General features: G+C 41.8%; 1 protein-coding gene across 2 annotated transcripts in view; it reads right to left on the bottom strand.

Annotated features, from left to right (window-relative positions):
• The window catches only part of DHX35 (DEAH-box helicase 35), a 94,035-nt gene that overhangs the window by 27,452 nt on the left and 46,695 nt on the right, over positions 1-19,888 (bottom strand). For both annotated transcript variants that reach the window (XR_009549518.1, XM_007521642.3), the window contains exons 9-12: positions 12,837-12,949; positions 11,852-11,948; positions 10,521-10,679; positions 4,902-5,112 (exon numbers count right to left, since the gene is read on the bottom strand). Coding sequence is in view for 1 of the 2 variants with exons in the window: in XM_007521642.3 (XP_007521704.2) it covers positions 4,902-5,112; positions 10,521-10,679; positions 11,852-11,948; positions 12,837-12,949 (580 nt within the window). In the remaining variant the exon portion in view is untranslated. The remainder of the gene's footprint in view (positions 1-4,901; positions 5,113-10,520; positions 10,680-11,851; positions 11,949-12,836; positions 12,950-19,888) is intronic.

Raw genomic sequence — 19,888 nt, 5'->3', positions numbered from 1 at the left:
AGAGAGACTTTGTGAAGTTTCTTTCTTTCTTTTTTTTTTTTTTACTATTAAAACCTAAACAAAATGGGTGGGGATAGAAAGGGAAGAAGGGATTAAATCATTTTTTGTGTTTATTTAGAAAGCTTATGGATTATATACGAAATGCTCCACCCACATCCTCCCACATCAGTCAACATTTTAACTGCGCACACCCTCCTTAACAAATGGGTGACCCAACTTCCATTTAGTCACAAAGCCTTAGTTAACCAGAGAGAAAGCAACTGAAACAAAAGGTATCATGAAGAAACAGCACAATCACTGAAGAACTTCTTTGAAAAATAGACAATCAATATTTTGTGGACTAACACAAATCACCAAATGCATGAATCTGACTAGAAGGATCTGGGTAACAGGCAAAAGGGAAATTCTAAATGGGATCCTTTTGAGTTTGAGGAACATTGGGGAGATAGTTTGTTTTAGTTAAGTAGTCACATTTTCCAAGCACACTAGTGACCAATAGAGAAGCAAGGTGAGAGGCTGGGAGTATGGACCGACCTGCCAATGCCCATGTCCAGTGGAGAAGCAATTACAGAAGCCAGACAATAAAGAGCAATTCCCAGAGCAATAAAGAGTAGGGACCTTCTAATGGAGGGGATGGGATACAGAACTCTGGTGGTGGGAATTGTACCCCTCTTACCCTACAACCTGGTCAATCTTTATTAAATCAATAAAAAAAAAAGAGGTCAACCCTGGCAAGAAGAAGCTCAGAAGAACTAGGTGCTTCCTTACAGTTCAATGGCACTCAATTTGACACTATATTGAGAAGTGGTGTATATGAAACATTAGGCCAGAGTTAGCTATAAGAAGGCAAAAACCAATGGCTTTGAGAAGCTTCAATGATATAAGAAGGCCTGAGAACAAGATTAGAAGTAGAGACCTCCAAGGAGAAAGAGTCTAGTTCCCAGTGAGTGATATTGAGAATTTGAAGAATAAATATGATATTTTGGGCAAAGAAGAAATATCCCAAAGAAAGATATTAAAGGTAAGAGAGGTGGATATGGGAAAACAGAGAACATGTCTAGGAAGAGTAGAGCGCCGCACAGGGTAGGTCTAAGGGGAAAGTTGGAAAAGATACACCGAGAAAAGATTCTGGAACTGTCTGAAACTGTTACAGATTTGAGCACATAACATTCTGCTCAGAACTGTCCTCTTTAAAGCTACCAAGTGTAGGTTAGCAGAGAAAGCTAAAGCATTAGATGATAATGCACATTATGCCGAATATCCCCTTCTCAAACTCACCTCCAGTCAAAGTGCTCATGTCAAGGGGCCCAAAGACCTAGTAGATAAATGCACCTGTCTGTATTTAAACTACATCCTACCTGATTCATCATTATTGTTATTATTATTTTAGATGGAGATAGAAAGAGAGTGAAAGAGACCACAACAACAAAGCATCCTTCAATGTGGTGGGAACTGGGCTTGTCTATTTGATTTCTTTGAAGAATGAGATGATACTAGCCATTTCCTCTTTAAAAGTAACTTGGAAGTTGGGTGATAGAGAAGCGGGTTAAGAGCAGGTGGTGCAAAGTGCAAGGACCAGTGTAAGGATCCTGGTTTGAGCCCCCAGATCCCCACCTGCAGGGGAGTCGCTTCACAGGCGGTGAAGCGGGTCTGCAGGTGTCTGTCTTTCTCTCCACTTCTCTGTCTTCTCCTCCTCTCCAACGATGCTGACATCAATAACAACAATAATAACTACAACAACGAAACATCAAGGGCAACAAAAGGGAATAAATAAATATTTTTTTAAAAAGTAACTAAAACTCTGTAAAATGTTAACTGCAAAATTACTATATGCCCCCCAAATTACACCTCTAAGTGTATGCCCCAAATAATTAAAAGCAGCTACTCAAACAAGGACAGGGACTTTCACAGTATCACTATTTATAATGGCCAATATGAGAAAATAATCATCAACTGGTAATTGGATAAACAAATGGTGATATAATCCAATGGACATACAAACACACATTCAAAAGGATATATGCACCCCTATATATAGCTGCACAATAGCCAAAGTGGAAACAGCCTAAATACCCGTCACTAGATGACTGGGTAAAGAAATTATGGAATATATACTCCATGGAATTTTTTTTTCTTTATTGGGGAGATTAATGGTTTATAACATACAGTAAAATACTATAGTTGGTACATGTGTAATATTTCTTAGTTTTCCACATAATAATCTACCTCCCCAGCCCCACTGTCAGGGCCTCTTCTGCCATCATGTTCCAGGATCTTAACACTCCATCCCCACCAGAGTTCTTTACTTTGGTGTAATACACCAACTCCAGTCCAAGTTCTGCTTTGTGCTTTCCCTTCTGTTCTTATTTTTCAACTTCTGTCTATGAGTAGGATCATCCCAATTTCATCCTTCTCTTTCTGGCTTATATCACTTAACATGATTCCTTCAAGCTCCATCTAAGATGCATGGAAGAAGGTGAATTCACCATTTTCAATAGCTGAATAGTGTTCCATTGTGTATATATACCACAACTTGCTCAGCCACTCATCTGTTGTTGGACACCTGGGTTGCTTCCAGTTTGGGGCTATTACAAATTATACTGCTATGAACATAGGTATACACAAATCTTTTTGGATGGGTGTGTTGGATTTATTAGGATATATCCCCAGGAGAGAAATTGCAGGGTCATAGGGTAGGTCCACTTTTAGCCTTTTGAGAGTTCTCCAGACTGCTCTCCACAGGGGCTGGGCCAATTTACATTCCCACCAGCAGTGCAGGAGGGATCCTTCATCCCCACAACCTCTCAATATTTGTTGCACAAATATCTTTTCTGATGTATGACATTCTCACAGGAATGAAGTTGCTATCTCACTGTTGTCTTTATTTGCATTTCACTGACAGTCAGTGACTTGGAGCATTTTTTCATATGTTTGTTGGCCATGGAATATTCTGTGCAATCAAAAAAGATAATATTGTGTCTTTTGGGACAAAATGGATAGAACTGGTGATTATGCTTAGTGAAATAAGTAAAGAGATGAAAGCAAACAGTTTCTAAGACTTTGTAAGAAATGTAGTGGTGGGGGTTAGGGTGGTAGCGCAGTGGGTTAAGTGTATATGGCACAAAGTGCAAGAACTGAAGTAGAGATCCCGGTTGGAGCCCCCAGTTCCCCACTTGCAGTGGGCTTGCTTCAAAAGTGGTGAAGCAGGTCTGCAGGTGTCTATCTTTCTCTCCCCCTCCTCACTCAATTTCTCTCTGTCCTACCAAACAAGGGCAACAAAAATGGGAAAAAATGGCCTCCAGGAGCAGTGGATTCGTAGTGCAGGCACCATGCCCCATAGATAACCCTGGAGGCAAAAAAAAAAAAAAAGATTAGTGGGTCGGGTGGTAGTGCAGCGGGTTAAGCACATATGGCAAGAAGCACAAGAACCAGCGTAAAGACCCCGGTTTGTGCCCCCGGCTCCCCACCTGCAGAGTGGTCGCTTCACAAGCAATGAAGCAGGTCTGCAGGTGTCTGTCTTTCTCTCCCCCTCTCTATTTCTCTCTGACCTAGCCAACAACAACGATATCAGTAACAATAATAACCACAATGATAAAACAACAAAAAGGGAGAAAAATAGGAAAAATAGTCTCCAGGAGCAGTGGATGTGTGGTGCAGGCACCGAGCCCCAGCAATAACCCTGGAGGACAAAAAAAAAAAAAAAAGAAAGAAATATTAAAAAAAAAAAAAAAGAACTATAGTGGTTACTTTTATGAGGTGGGAGGGCGGGAACACAGAACTTTGGTGGTGGGTATAGTGTAGAATTATGCGCTATAATCTTACATTTTTCTAACCTACTATTAATCATACATTTTTTTAAAAGGTAGATAAATAATTTTTAATTATAACCTATGTTAGAATATTATTTAGCCATAAAATAGAGTAAGATATCATGTAACATGGAAGAACCTTGAAAATATTATGCAAAAACAAAGAAGCCAGATAGTACAGAGCATATACTATGTAACTCACTTATATGAAATATCCAAAGCAGACAAATTCACTGAGACAGAACACAGACTAGGTGGTTACCAGGGGCTGGGAATAATGGAAAGAAGCTGCTTAATAGATATGGGCTCTTACTTTGGAGTTATGGAAAAGTTATGAAACTAGTGAGAAGTAGGCTTACACATTGAAAATATAGTAAATGCCACTGGACTATTCAATTCAGAATGATTAATTTAAGTTATGTGAATTTCAATAGTTTAGTTAAAACAATACATTTCTTTTTTTTTTAATTAGTGATTTTGTAATGATTGACAAGATTGTGAGATAAGAGGGATACAATTCCCACCACCAGAGTTCCATATCTCATCCCCTCCACTGGAAGATTCCTTATTCTTTATCCCTCTGGGAGTATGTATGTACCAAAGATTTTTTTTACAGTAAAACTTTCATCTTCTCTTTCTTACAGAATGCCCTGGTTCTCTTCTTTCTATGCCAGTTATCCCTTCACTGGCCTCAAGTTCTGCCTTTTCCCTCACTTCTATGAATCCAAGGGTTCTTGTTCACTATTGAACAAGAAAACAGCACATTAATCTGAGAGAAAGATATACATCCTGAATACATGGGTAAAGAGTCACATGGCTACTGTGATATTTGGGCCAAAACTCTAGCTTAGAACAAGGATGGTGACTTATACAATAACTGATAACTCATGGTCCAATTATGACCAACAGAGGATAGTAGCAAAAGAAATACAACATTTAGAGTGAGGAAAGTGGTGGGGACCAGATTACAGAGGTCCTTATGAGAGAGGTCTGAATTATATGTTATGTCCTGCCTATCAGGGTCAAGACCTGTAATATTCTGTGATGTCCATGAATGAACAAATCCAAATGATGAGGGAAAGCTACGCTCACCTGTATAGAGGCGGTAACATTTTCCTGAGCGGTTGCGGCCACCTCGTCCTGCTCGCTGGTTGGCTGAAGCCTGGGACACTGGGACCACCACCAAGCACTCAATAGCTGTCCTGGGATTATAGGCTCGGAGTTTTACAAAGCCACAGTCAATCACATACACAATCCCGCTGATGGTAATGGAGGTTTCTGCCACATTGGTAGCCACGATTACCTAATCTCCCCAGAAAAAAAGAGGAGTAAGGAGAAAAGTTATTTCATCTTTTTGTGTGTGTGTGTTATTTCATATTTTAACTCTTAGTCAGCTATTCAAAATCCTAGACTTCCTAAAGACATTCTGATATTATAGAATCTCTAAGAGGTATTTCAGTATAGAAGAATAAGGAAAAAAGAATTTTAGGGACAAGGTGCTCCAGGTTTGAATTCCCCCTGCCCACGCAAACCTGGGTAAGTAAATTAACCCCCAGAACGTGATTTAAAAAAAAATATATATATATATATATTCTTTTTTTTTGCCTCCAGGGTTATTGCTGGGGCTCAGTGCCTGCACAACTAATCCACTGCTCCTGGGGGCCATTTTACTCATTTTGTTGCCCTTGTTGTGGTTGTTATTGTTATAGCTGTTGTTGTTGCTAGATAGGACAAAGAGAAATCGAGAGACAAGGGGAAGACAGAAGAGAAAGATAAGACACCTGTAGACCTGCTTCACTGCATGTGAATTAACCCCCCTGCAGGTGGGAAGCTGGGGGCCTGAACCAGAATCCTTATACTGGTCCAATTCTTTTTTTTTTCTTTTTACTGAGTTAATACTGATTCATAAAATTATAAGATAATAGGGGTATAACTCCATAATGTCCCACTATCAGAGTTCTTTGTTCTCATCTCCTCCACTGAAAACTATAGCAGTTCTCCCATCGTCACAGATTCAGGCTGACTTTATAGTTATATATATTTATACCTAATCTATATTTATTCATCTGTCTTCTTTTTTTGGTCTTTTTTTATTTATAAAATGGAAATATTGACAAGACTATAGGATAAGTGGGATACATTCCCACACAATGCCCATCCCAATGCAGAAGCCTAGCTAGCATGAGGCCCTACCAATAACCTCCAGTACCATATATGACAAATAGTGTTCTAGTCTCTCTCTCTCTCTCATAAAAGACAGTAAGTTAGAATTATATCAAAAATAAAGAAGCCTTTGCAACACATTACTGACCATGTTTAGATCTTCTTCTGTACAGAAATATAAACTTAACATTTTTTTTCTTTTGCCTTTTCTTTTGCCTCGAGTTATCACTGGGGCTCAGTGCCTGCACTATAAATCCACTGTTCCTGGTGGCCATTTTTTCCTTTTTTCTATTTTTATTTTGCAGGACAGAGAGAAATTGAGAAGGGAAGGGAAGTAGAAGGGAGGAGAGAGAAACAGACACCTGCAGACCTGCTTCACCACTCATGAAGCATTCACCCTGCAGGTGGGTAGCTGGGGCTTGAACATGGGTCCTTGCTCATGGTAATACGTGTGCCATCTCCTGGTTCTCTGAACCTACACTTCTTTAAAAATCTACAAAAGTTAGATACAGGCAAGAGACCAACACACTTTAAATGATGGCCATTTTGGTCCCTACCAGGCCACCCTATCATCCGGGGCCCTGTTCAGGGACTCTTGGGATTCTCACATAGATACGATGGGCCTAGAGCTCTAACAGATGCCTCTCTCCACCATCACTGGTCATCTTCATCAGGAATAACATCATAAACCCTCGTGTGGGCCTCGACAGAAACTTGCCCTCAATGTAGAACAACAATGGTAGAAACTGCTCTACTCTCCAAAGGGAGGCTGGGTCAACATACTTATGGAAGACTAGTCCTGAAATGAGTGCAGCCTAGAATGTTCCTAGCTATGACCATGGATTGTGAGCCCACAGGGATGCAGAGGTTACACAGGCTCCTGTGCTAAATATGAATTGACATGGGCCCTAAATCAGATCAATGGGGTTTATAGTTAAAGGTATTTATATACTTTCCTCATATTCAGGGGCTACTCCCTGGTGTGATCCAGCTTCCTTGTTGGTATGCTTCTAATTCTGCTTCTAAAAACCCCTTCTGTTTCACTGGTTTAATCCCCCCTGCTTAACACTGTATTCGATTTACATAACCACTGTTAACTAAGCACTGGCATGCCTGCAGGGCATTGCTTTAATCCCCACTGGTTCATGATGTCTTTTTGCTCCACCCCCTCTGGTAGTACAGCCTGATTTGTACCAGTCACTTTTCGCTCCACCCTCTCTACATCACATCCTGTTTACACCCTACTTGGCAAGTATATATAAGAACAGGATTGTGATTAGAGTTAGTTTACTTTAGTTTAGCTTGGCTTAGATTGTGCTGCGTTCCGCATGAATAAAGAGATACTGCATACAGCTCAGCCATGAGTCCCTGGTTGTCTGTCTCCCGCCTGTGAAGCTAGCCCGGCACTTCCTAGACTCATTCCCAACTCTGACACCATCTTCTCAGCCAATACTTTTAGGTCAACTGCATGTTAGCTATCAGGCTCAGGCAAAAATTAGTAAAGGTCATGGGCCCCTTAGAATATACCTAAAATAGACCTACTAGCCTTTTCTAATATGGAGACCCCAAATCTCATCTGCTATATTCTTACCTTTAGGTTCCTGACTATTAAACAATTTGTTCTGCTTTATATCTTAATGCTTTCAGCCACCAAGTTGCGAATGCTACCATGATGCCATTCTGACTTCCCTGAGCAGACGATCTTACCAATGTATTCTGGAAGCTCACCTCTCCAGATGTCTACCCCACTAGGGAAAGATAGAAACAGGCTGGAGGTATGGATCACCCTGTCAACACCGATGTCCAGTGAAGAAGCAATTACAGAAGCCAGACCATCCACATTCTGTACTCCATACAATCTTTGGTTCATACTCACAGAGGGATAAAGAACCTTCCAATTAAGGGGATGGGATAGGATACAGAACTCCAGTGGTGGGAACTATATGGAATCATACCCCTCTTCTCCCACAATCTTGTTGATCATTATTAAATCACTAACAAAAAATAAATAAAAATTTAAAAATCCACCTGTTCATGTGCAAGGACCTAAGTTTGAGCATCCACTGCCCACTTGCAGGTGCTTCACGGGTGGTGAAGCAGGTCTGCAGGTTATCTCTCTCTCCTCTCAAATTCTCTGCTATCAAGTAAAATAGAAAGAAAAAGAGAAAAACAGAATGGCTTCCAGGAGCAGTGGATTCATAGTGCCAGCACCAAGCCTCAGCAATAACTCTGGTGGAAATAAAAATTAAATAAGGTGGGGAAACCCAACTGTTTAGCAAGTTTTACTTTAATTAGAAACAAAACCCGGACTACATCAAATTGAAAAGCTTCTGCACATCCAAAGAAACTATTAAACAAACAGAGAGACCCCTCACAGAATGGGAGAAGATCTTCACATGCCAGACATCAGACAAGAAACTAATCACCAAAATATATAAAGAGCTCAGCAAACTTAGCACCAAAAAAGCAAATGACCCCATCCAAAAATGGGCAGAGGAAATGAACAAAACATTCACCACAGAGGAGATCCAAAAGGCTAACAAACATATGAAAAACTGCTCTAGGTCACTGATTATCAGAGAAATGCAAATCAAGAAAACACTAAGATACCACCTCATTCCTGTAAGAATGGCATACATCAAAAAGGACAGCAGCAACAAATGCTGGAGAGGATGTGGGGACAGAGGAACCCTTTTACATTGCTGGTGGGAATGTAAATTGGTACAGCCTCTGTGGAGAGCAGTCTGGAAAACTCTCAGAAGGCTAGACATGGACCTTCCATATGACCCAATAATTCCTCTCCTGGGGTTATACCCCAAGGATTCCATAACACCCAACCAAAAAGAGGTGTGTACTCCTATGTTCATAGCAGCACAATTCATAATAGCTAAAACCTGGAAGCAACCCAGGTGCCCAACACCAGATGAGTGGCTGAGAAAGCTGTGGTATATATACACAATGGAATACTATGCAGCTATCAAGAACAATGAACCCACCTTCTCTGACCCATCTTGGACAGAGCTAGAAGGAATTATGTTAAGTGAACTAAGTCAGAAAGATAAAGATGAGTATGGGATGATCCCACTCATCAACAGAAGCTGACTAAGAAGATCTGAAAGGGAAACTAAAAGCAGGACCTGATCAAATTGTAAGTAGGGCACCAAAGTAAAAACCCAGTGGTGAGGGGTAGGCATGTAGCTTCCTGGGCCAGTGGGGGGTGGGAGTGGGCGGGAGGGATGGGTCACAGTCCTTTGATGGTGGGAATGGTGTTTATGTACACTCCTAGCAAAATGTAGACATATAAATCAGTAGCTAATTAATATGAGAGGGGGAAATCAATTGTATGTCTCAAAGTTTCTCAAAAGACAAACTGAATCTTTTTAATATATAGGCTATGTATTTGATATGCGGACTCTCTCAAAAGCCTAGACCAAGTAGATTAGAAGCTTCCAATAGCACAGCTATATACAAGATACTGGATACTGTCCAGCAAACCATAACTAAGGGACTTTTCAAAGTTAACCCAATTAACAAATAATGTGATGATAATATTAACTATTGATTGTCTTTTTGAACCCTAAGACAGCAGGAACCTCACATCTTCACTATAGAGCCCCTACTTCCCCCAGTCCTGGAACCCTTGGATAGGGCCCACTTTCCCGTATGCATCTCCCAATCCAAACCAAATAACATTGCATCCGCCGATCACAACCTAACCAAAGCAACGATTGCTACCTCAACATGCTTCACCTCAGAATGTATCCAGAGACTTCACGTGTGGAATGACAACCCTTCAGCTTCATTACTCGGGTGAGACCTTTCCTTTAATAGTACACTCTAATTTCATCTCAGGTAGTTCACTTTCCAACAAAGTCCCATAACCTAGATATATATTAGTTTCTGTGAGAGAGAGCTTATGTGCACACGTATCCATAAACTACTGCAAAATATATACCTGAAAGCAGGACTACACTAGAGTTTGCAGTGAGTACCTCTCTAACACTTCCTCTCCACTATTCCAAGCTTGGGATCCATGATTGCTCAACAAATTGTTTGGCTTCATATGTTAACTCTCTTTTCAATCACCAGGTTCCAGATGCCACCAGGATGCTGGCTAGGCTTCCCTGGATTGAAGACCCCACCAATGTGTCCTGGAGCTCAGCTTCCCCAGAGTCACACCCTACTAGGGAAAGAGAGAGGCAGACTGGGGGTATGGACCGACCAGTCAACGCCCATGTTCAGCGGGGAAGCAATTACAGAAGCCAGACCTTCTACCTTCTGCAACCCTCAACGACCCTGGGTCCATGCTCCCAGAGGGATAGAGAATGGGAAAGCTACCATGGGAGGGGGTGGGTTATGGGGATTGGGTGTTGGGAATTGTGTGCAGTTGTACCCCTCCTACCTTATGCTTTTGTTCACTAATCCTTTCTTAAATAAAAAATTTAAAAAAAAAAAAAAAAAGAAACAAAACCCTTCCAGTGCATAGCAAAGGGGCACATACATAGTAGAGACAGCTGAAAACACCACTGGTCACCTTGTTAGTCTCACCTTTCTGACACTGCGCGACACCCTCTCAAACACTTTCATTTGCTCAAAGGAAGGCAGTCCTGCGTACATGGGGAGAACTCGGAGGTGCCTCTTCATCCCAGTCCGGCCTAGTGCTCGAGCCTGCTCAATCAGCATAGACACTACTGTTTCTACCTCTTCCTAAAAACATAAAACCAGGAACAACAACAAAAAAAAAAACCAAGATCAGTTTGAAGCATGTCACTTTCTCACACTGAAAAAAAAAAAAAGGGAATTGGAGGGGCCGGGTGGTGGCACACCTGGTTGAGCGCACATGTTATAGTGCACAAGGACCCAGGTTTGAGCCCACAGTCCCCACCTGCAGGGGGAAAGCTTCACGAGTGATGAAGCAGGGCTGCAGGTGTCTCTCTGTCTCTCTCCTTATCTCTTGCCTCCTCTCAATTTCTGGCTGTCTCTATCCAATAAATAAATAACGATAACAAAAAAAAAATTTTTTTTTAAGTTATAAAAAAAAGGAATTGGGATGAGGACTTTAGCAAGATTTATGTAGATAAGTGTTCTATGTTGTTCCACTCTAGCATAGTATTTAAGCAACTGAAACAGTGCCTGTGGGGTGAACATACACAATGCTCAGATTAATCAGTGGAATCTGTGTGACCTGAAGTGAAAAGATGAGTTTCTGATAAATGAAGATGAAGACAATGCCTATTTAGCTCAGCTTTTATGCACAGCAACAAGCAAGCATTTCATACACATGGGCAAGCTGAGGCTTATAGAATCGCTATCAACTTCCCCAAGAAAAGGTTACCAAAATCTGAAAACAACGGAGAGTGGAAAAGCCAACAGCTAGAGGCTAGCTCTGAACAAGCTTGAGTAAGCACCTGGGCTTGTTCAGCTGTTTTTCCAGTGATGTGCCCACTCACCTCCTCCAGGATGAGCAGAAAAGGTGTCACTGGAAAAAGAGGCAACCTGCATGCAGCAAAATGCAGTCTCCATGCTGGCATACAAAACAGCCTGCTGACCTAAGTCCCTGTGGAATCAGTTAATAAATTTCAAATACATGTCACCCTCTGCAGTCAGAATAGGCAGTGGTCAATGACTCCCTGGTAATCTAGTCAGTACATGCACAGCATCAGACCAAACAGTGTTCATGCAACTAATGAACCACAAAGTACAATAAAACATGCAATAAATGGTTAAATGGTGTGTGTGTCTGTATGTGTGTGTGTATATATATATATATATATATATATATATATATATATATATACACATATGCCTCTATATTAATTCGGGTGTTGCCATAACATGTCTGTTCATCACACAGAAAAGGATGATTCAGATGGAATTACTTGGCCAGTAAGAAATGCCAATATGTCTCCATCTCCCTCTGTCTGGTGAATTTTCATCACAGTCTCTACAGTTGATTTGATGTAATCAGGAACAGGGCTGGAAAAAAAAAAAAACGCATGAGAAAAATTCATCATGAGAATATGCTCATTATTTATAGAGTCCAGTAATTTAACAGCAAGAAATCTCATAAAAGCTAGCTGAAGAGTTGGAGGAATTAGTTTGGACCTCCCAGTACATGAATAAGTATATGATCACTCTTTTCTAAATGCATTAAAAATTATACTCTATCATAATTACATTTATAGTTTCTGGTTTGTTTATTTATTTATTTAAAACAATAAATCCATACAAATAGAGATGCTGGCTCCAGACAGTAAAGATGGCTGACCAGTTAAACTTGGGAACTATGGTTGCAGTGCTTAATTCCACACTTGTACCACTTTCCCTCTTGACCACTAACTGCATATCTGAGTTTTGGGAAGACAGAGCTAGAACAACTTGAAACCAGATACACAATCTCTGGATTATCAGACATTAGATCAGGATACTGGTCTTCGCTTGTCTAGTGACGAGGTCTAGGGACTAGGGACTAGGTTCCTCCTAAGAAAAGGTCAACCAGGCCTTTATGCTAAGATACAGACATCTGAAAACCAAAGTGTTTACGTCATCAATACTGGACTGCTGATGGGCAATCTGATAAAATCCCAGGTCTGGAAACTAGCAAGCCCTCCTTCCTGTAACCTTAAGCCTTCTTTGTTCTTTCCAACTGAGCTACTGACGACCGATTCACAGAAACCTGCACATCAGTGTTGAGAGTTCAACTGATTCAGCAACAATGCTGAGCCGAGTTCCAGAAGCCCTCTTACTTACAGGAGGGAGAAACTAAGCTCTTCGTCAGCCTGGAGAGTGACACACCTGCCTCTCATTCTATATTACAGGTTTAGTCTTCTAACCTTCATCATTAAAATATAAGTAACATCAAACCTCTGCAGGTAAAAGATATCCACTGGAAATGTTCGTCCTTCCACTGTAAGGATCACACATGTATCTCTAGTAGAATCACCAGTTTCATTTTGATTGAAGAAATCCCGAAATTTCTAATTAAAAAAAAAAAAAAAGCACACACACATACACAATTCTTTAGTCCTCTCAAAAAAATGGGAATGAAGGAGATAATATAAAACTAGCAGGTGAGGGGTGAGTATAGACAACAGGAACTGGATCGATAGTCCAGATTACATGTTGTAAAATAATTATTAAAAGTGGATGAAATGGGAGGCGATTATGCTAAGTGAACCAAGACAACTACTGGACAGCTTCACTCACATATAGAATCTAAGTAACTACAGAAACAAATTTGAAAAAAAAAAAAGTAACCAAACTGTCTCCTAGACTTTTTAAAAACCACAGTAGGGTTAGAGAGATAGCATAGTGGTTATGCAAAAGACTTTCATGCTTGAGGCTCTAAAGTCCCACTTTCAATCTCCGATAAAACTATAAGAAAGCTGAGCAGTTCTCTGGCCTCTCTCTCTCCATGTACCTGTATCTTTGTATCTCTATCTTCCACTCATTAAAATAAATATAAAATAAAATAAAAAGCATGATGGTTGCCAGAGGGAAGAATGGAGGCACAGGAACTTTAGAGGTGGGTGCAGCTTTACACAGATGTCAACACCTGAGATCTGACAAGTTTATAAACCAATGTTAAGTCACTAATCCTAAGCTTTCTTATCACAATTTGAAGGTATCAGATCTCAGTGACAGACTGTTTACTAAATATTTGATGAAAACAATAAAATAAGATGTGAAAGCTGCATTCAGTCATGCAGTTCAATCACTATGGGGCCAGAGCATTATTTATCTCAAAGTACTTTCTGCATTTATTTTAAGAGATGAAGATTGCTAGATTTATATATCTTCCAAAATTCCACAGAAAGAACAGACAGTAACTCAGATGTAAAAAGAAAGGAAAAAGAAAAGAAAATTAACTTAGGCATTATTTATCTTAGTCCCTGAAAGTATTTAACCAAAAAGTAGGTCAAAAGGAGTAACTCAAGTTAATTGGTTAAATCAAGTTGGTATACAATTCTAATGTGAAAAGCACAGAGTTACCATATATGGCTATCAATTTACAAAGAAAAGGTAGACTTTTATGATCAGTAGGTCTATCCTGGCACCATAGTTAACGATACACATTTACTATAACCTTTCCAGTAGATTTTAGACTAAGGGACGGTATCTTCTCTATCTGCATTATGCAGTTAACATAATGCTTTGTATGAGACAGTTCATCAATTATATGCTTCTCCAACACTCCCACAGTACCCTGTTGAGAGAAGTGGCACGTGGCAGTTCCTCCCAAACAGGTGGTCACATTCTCAGCAGTGACATTTGACCACCAGACTTGCAGTCTATAGGGAGGCCTGGCATGAGTTTTCTGGTCAATGGTGGGGGAACAAGACACTATCAAAGATTCCTTCTAGGACATGTAACCCAGGATACATAGAGAAGAGGAAAATAAGAAGAGCTGACTGAGCAAACTGACAGGTTGAGTGAGGGCTGGATGGGAAGCAGCAGCACTAGTGGCTGAGGGGACAATCATCCCATTAGGAGGATTCACAATCACCTTCCCAACCCCCAACTATATTCCAGACCTCCTGAAGCCTGACTGGGTATTAAGTCATTAAGTTTTTATTCTCGTAGGAGGTCTTGCTGTGTGACTACAAGACCTGTCTTCATTTCCCATGTATCTTTGTGCGGTAAGTTCAAGACTCTGTTTAGAAATTGGGGGCTCAAGGTGTACTGAGGAACTGTAGCATGTATGAAGAGTACTGCTAAAAGAACCAATGGGATGCTGCAACCCACAAGGACCCTGGGTCCATGCTCCCAGAGGGATAGAGAATGGGAAAGCTATCAGGGGAGGGGGTGGGATATGGAGATTGGGTGGTGGGAATTGTGTGGAGCTGTACCCCTCCTACCCTATGATTTTGTTAATTAATCCTTTCTTAAATAAAAAAATAAATAAATAAAATTTAAAAAAAAAAGAACCAATGGGATTTAACTGCAAAATACTTGGATGTGTCAGCAAAAGTTACACATAAGAAGACTAAGAACAGATAGAAAAGTGTTTCATGCCAACAGCACCGGGTTGTGCTGTGAAGAACTATATGGCACCATACTTCACTTTCCATTTGGGAAAATTCCTCTCATGGGACTTCAGTCTTCCAGTGTCCTGTGGTGGCGACAGGAAATGACACAAAAGAAAAGCAACAAGAGACCGCTCCCAAAGGACACATCCCACAAGACGGAGAATTATGGGGGAGGAAGTGGGGGGCAGATGTGCAAAGAATTAACAAAATAAACAAAGGTAGAATCAATAAATGACCAGAAATGAGCTACAACCTGAAGAGTCAATAATTACTGGATTTTAGGGAAGGTTTCATGGAGGCAGCAGTACCCCTTGGGTAACAGTTGGAAGATGAGAAGGATTATTACTGGTTAGGAAGAGGAGACACCCCTCCTGGAACGTGTGGTCTAAGATATAAAGGGGCCCCTGACAGTAAGAGTTCGAAATCTAAGAAGTTACTCTCATCACTCATCACTGACCTCACTAACCCATCGTTTAACCCTCTTATCTACAAAATGGACAAACTATTAACCACCCTGTGTGTGTGGCTGTATAGCCATGGCCTGGCCTAGAATCTACTCATTAAGTGACAGTAGTTACCCACTCTAAAGCTACCCAAATGTCATGCTGCATAGACATTTTTATTTATGGGCAGAGAGGATGAGCATCATAATATCAGTCCTGTGCTCTGGATGACTGAACCTGGATGGAGCAGCAGCAGCTGTTGTTTCTCTCCTCTCCTCTATCTCCCCTCCCGGGTCAACTAGGAATACCAAAGGAGACCACCTGGGACTGCAACAAGGCAGGATTAGAACGACTTCAGGAATCCACCAAATGACCAGCGAGTACAAATACGTGTGGCTCGTTGTTGGTATGCGTCTAAAAACCCCTTCTGTTTCATTAGTTTAATCCCCCCTGCTTAACACTATTCTATTTACATAACCACTTCATTCTATTTACATAACCGCTATTTACAAGCACCACCCTCCCTCCAGGGCATTGGTGGTTCAGTGGTAGAATTCTTGCCTGCTCCACCCCCTCTCCTTGTCATACCCTGATTTTCACCAGTCACTTTTCTCTCCACCCTCTCTGCATCGCATCCTGTTCCCACCCTACTGGGCTAGTATATTTATAAGGACAAGATTGTTTGTAGTTTTTAGTTTAGTTTAGCTTAGCTTGGTATAGATTGCGCTGCGTCCTGCATGAATAAAGAGATACTGCGTACAACCCAGCCATGAGTCCCGGGTCGTCTGTTGCCCACCCGTGAAGCCAACCCGACGAAAACAACAGCTTGTGGACAGAGAGGAGCACAGAGAGAAATTAAGTGGCTGGTCTGGCAGTTTACTGGTTGGGGCACCACCTCCAGACTGTTTTACCAACAAAAAGACTGCTGAAGGGAGGAGAGGACTTCCCAAAGACTCACCAAATGCAACTGTGAGTCTCCATTGCTACTGCCCTCAGAGGCTGGAGCAGCAGGGGGGAGGCCCTGTGCTGACACTGGAGGACAGAGAACTGACCAGGAAACTCAGGAGGAGATCTACACCTTGGTGGCCTAGCAGTGTGGCTGTGTGGTGGGAGCCTTTCCATGTTGTTCTCCTGATGAGAACATAGTGAAAAGTTGCCTCAGAACCTACAGACTATAAACGGGAGTGGTTTAGAAACTCACAGGGCCCAGCAGTGCTGCCCCGCTTGGCAGAAAAGCTGAATTGAGCCTGGAGCTTTTGATCCTTGGGGTGTTAAGAGTCTCTTTGCATAACCACTGTATTCTCTCTCCCCACCCTGCTTTATCTCTTGGTCAGGACTCAGTGATTAAGCTAAGAAGCGTATAGTTTAAAAGCCTTCAGGCTCCCATATCCTACAGGGAAGAAAAAGAACAAAAGAGGCTTTTAAGCCACTGTGCTCCAACTCAGGGATTAAAATAATATTGACACTGTCAATTTCCACAACTGTGAGCTCTTTAATTACCTTACTTAGACACAAGTCAATCCAGGCAAGAGTGATCAATAATTTGAAAAGCACTGAGAGAGGGACCTCATAACATACTATATAGAATGGTTAAACCAACAAGGAGAAATATTGGAGAAATGAATCAGGACAAGAGTCCACCTAAAAGCCCCCCAAAGGCTGAAGCACAAAATAATGACATCAACTTCCAAACACTAGTTAAGGAGAGTAGTGGCAAGCAGGCTAATTAAAGAAGTTGTAATAGCTCAGGGGAGAGAGGATGAAAGCAGGAACTTGGGCAGGGTCAGTGTGAAAGCAGAGCATTCCAGAGGTAAGAGTGACAAGTCCTAGCAATTAGTGATGTGAGCAACTGTATGATGGGGGAAAGGCTGAAAGTACTTCTTATGCAACCAGGGATAAAAACATCCTAAAGCCATGGAAGTCCTCGGCCTGATGGGTTACAATGACAAAGGAACTGCCATCCAGAGCAGTGTCACAGGTCTCAGATTAGCCAGTTGCTAGCAGCTCAGGCTGGAGTCAGGAGCACATTCATGACACACTAGGGGCCATGGAGATGGGCAGATGTGGGAAGGAAGAATACTAGAAAAGACTGAGGGGGAATCACAGAGACAGGAGAGCTCTTGAAACTGGGTGAGGAGGAGTATCTTCAGAAGGGCATAGTTGACAGAGTTGGACTGTTATCAAAAAGCCATGCAGAACAGAGACAAAGAGAATGCCATAAAAATCAGATTTACAGCATCCAATGTAGTGAAGGGCTATACTTCAGCTGTTAAAGAATATGTGACGCTCAAGAGAAAGAAAGTCACTCTTCCAAGAAATTAAATTCAAAGGTTCCAGAGAAAGCACAAGATCTTCATCTTTGGGGACTGGGCAGTGGTGCACCTGGTTAGACACACACATTATTATGTGCAAGGACCCAAGTTTGGGCCCCTGCTCCCCACCTCAGTGTGGGGGGGGTGGAGCTTCACCAGTAGTGAAGCAGGCCTGCAGTTATCTTTTTTCTCCCTCTTGTGTCTCCCCTCTCAATTATTCTCTGTCCTATCAACTAAAATAGAATGGAAAAATGGCTGCCAGGAGTGGTGGATTTGTTGTGCTCAAATGGGGCCCCAGAAAAACCCTGACGGCAGTTAAAAACAAAAAAAAACCTTTATCTTTACATAGAAACATAAAGCACACGCACAGAAGTTACTAACTAGAAAACAAACTGATAGAATATCAATAGTAGCAGGGAAAGATAGAAACAGGCTGGGGGTAGGAATTGACCTGTCAACACCCATGTCTAGCAGAGAAGCAATTACAGAAGTCAGACCTTCTACCTTCTGCACCTCATAAAGATCTTTGGTCCATACTCCCAGAGGGATAAAGAATAGGGACACTTCCAATGGAGGGGAGGGGATATGGAACTTTGGTGGTGGGAACTGTATGGAATTGTACCCCTCTTATCCCACAATCTTGCCATTATTAAATCACTAATAAAATAAAATAAATAAATAAAAATATCAACAGTAGCATGCACCATGATGCAGAATGAAAGAACTGGAAGAGTGAAATGGGTTCAAAGCACTTAGAAAGGAAGTATCTGAGTCAGGTTTGAAAGATGGGTGAATGATGTGGACATGTGCTGGTTGGTCTCCCAGCTTCCTCTGTTCCAGTGGCTTCTTTCCCTGACAACTGACCAGAGGGGCCCATACAACTCACTCTACAGCTGACAGCCTCTGGCCCATGCAGATTGGTCCCAAGTACGTGACCCAACTGACTTCAAGTTTCTACTCCAGATATCTGGAAAGAGAAATTCATCTCTCCCTAAGCAGTTAAACCTGTGACCAAAAAAAAAAAAAAAAAAAAAGTGGGAGTTGTTAACAATCATATTTTCTGCCATGTGAGTGGAACCAAATAACAGAAAAACAATAGCATATGATATGATGGGTAATGAATAGTTTCTAATTACACCTGGCCATGTTCTATAATTGCTTGCTTAATGAGGCTTACACTAACAAAGCAGTTAAACCAATCAAGGCGACTATTCAACCCGCCCCCGTCACACTCCACCTGCCTGTCTCCCAGCTGTGGTCACTGGTATCTTCACCAGTAGGCTGGGCCACCAAATGAAAGCAGGTGGCATCTGTCCCTCTAGGCAGTGGCATTTGGGTTAGTGTTACAGGTCCAGCAGCTGAGGGGCTGGGGATAATGTCCATCACCCCTGGGACCCTAAGTCAAAATGCTTCCTGAGTCACACCCTGCTGCACTCCCACACACCCTACGCTGGCTCACCCACTTCAGTCCACTCCTCCCCTCTTCCTTGGCCTCTTACTCTCACATGGGAACATGCACTTGCACCTACCCAGCCCAACCCTCTCTCACACAGAGCTGACCTCCTCCTGTTCTCCTCAAACATACCTGGAACCTCCCCTCCCCACCCCTCCTTATAGAGGAAGCACTAGGTACAAAGGTGAGAAGAGAGAAAGGAATGATGGTCCTAATCCACCAAAGATCTCGCTGCTGATGTCCTTGCACCAGCACAGCACAATCACTGCAGAACAGCACAGCCAAGATACAACAAGTTGCCTATATTTCATTTTCCCACTTAAAAGAAATATATATATATTTTTTTCAAAATGTTCATCTACATCAAAAAGACTATAGGCAGTACTAAAAGGTATGTGTGTGTGAAAGAGAGAAAGAGAGAGAGATAAACATATGCTGGGTTCTCATGAATGTGCATGTGATTCCACCACTCCCAGGTCAACTGTTTATTTTTATTTTGGAGAGAGAAAGAGAAAAGGTGGGAAGAAGGGAGAGAAAGAGACAAAGAGGGGAGACACAGGAGCACTCCACCATCCACGGAGCTTCCCCCAGTGCCACAGCATTCCTAGGTGGTGTTGGGGCTGACAATCAGACCTCATGCACGACAAGGCACACACTACCAGGTGCACAATCTTGAGGC

Source organism: Erinaceus europaeus, chromosome 1 (genome assembly GCF_950295315.1).
Source record: "Erinaceus europaeus chromosome 1, mEriEur2.1, whole genome shotgun sequence".
Lineage (NCBI taxonomy): Eukaryota > Metazoa > Chordata > Mammalia > Eulipotyphla > Erinaceidae > Erinaceus > Erinaceus europaeus.
The sequence above is the reverse complement of the archived record's forward strand: the minus strand, read 5'-3'. Positions and strand labels throughout refer to the sequence as shown.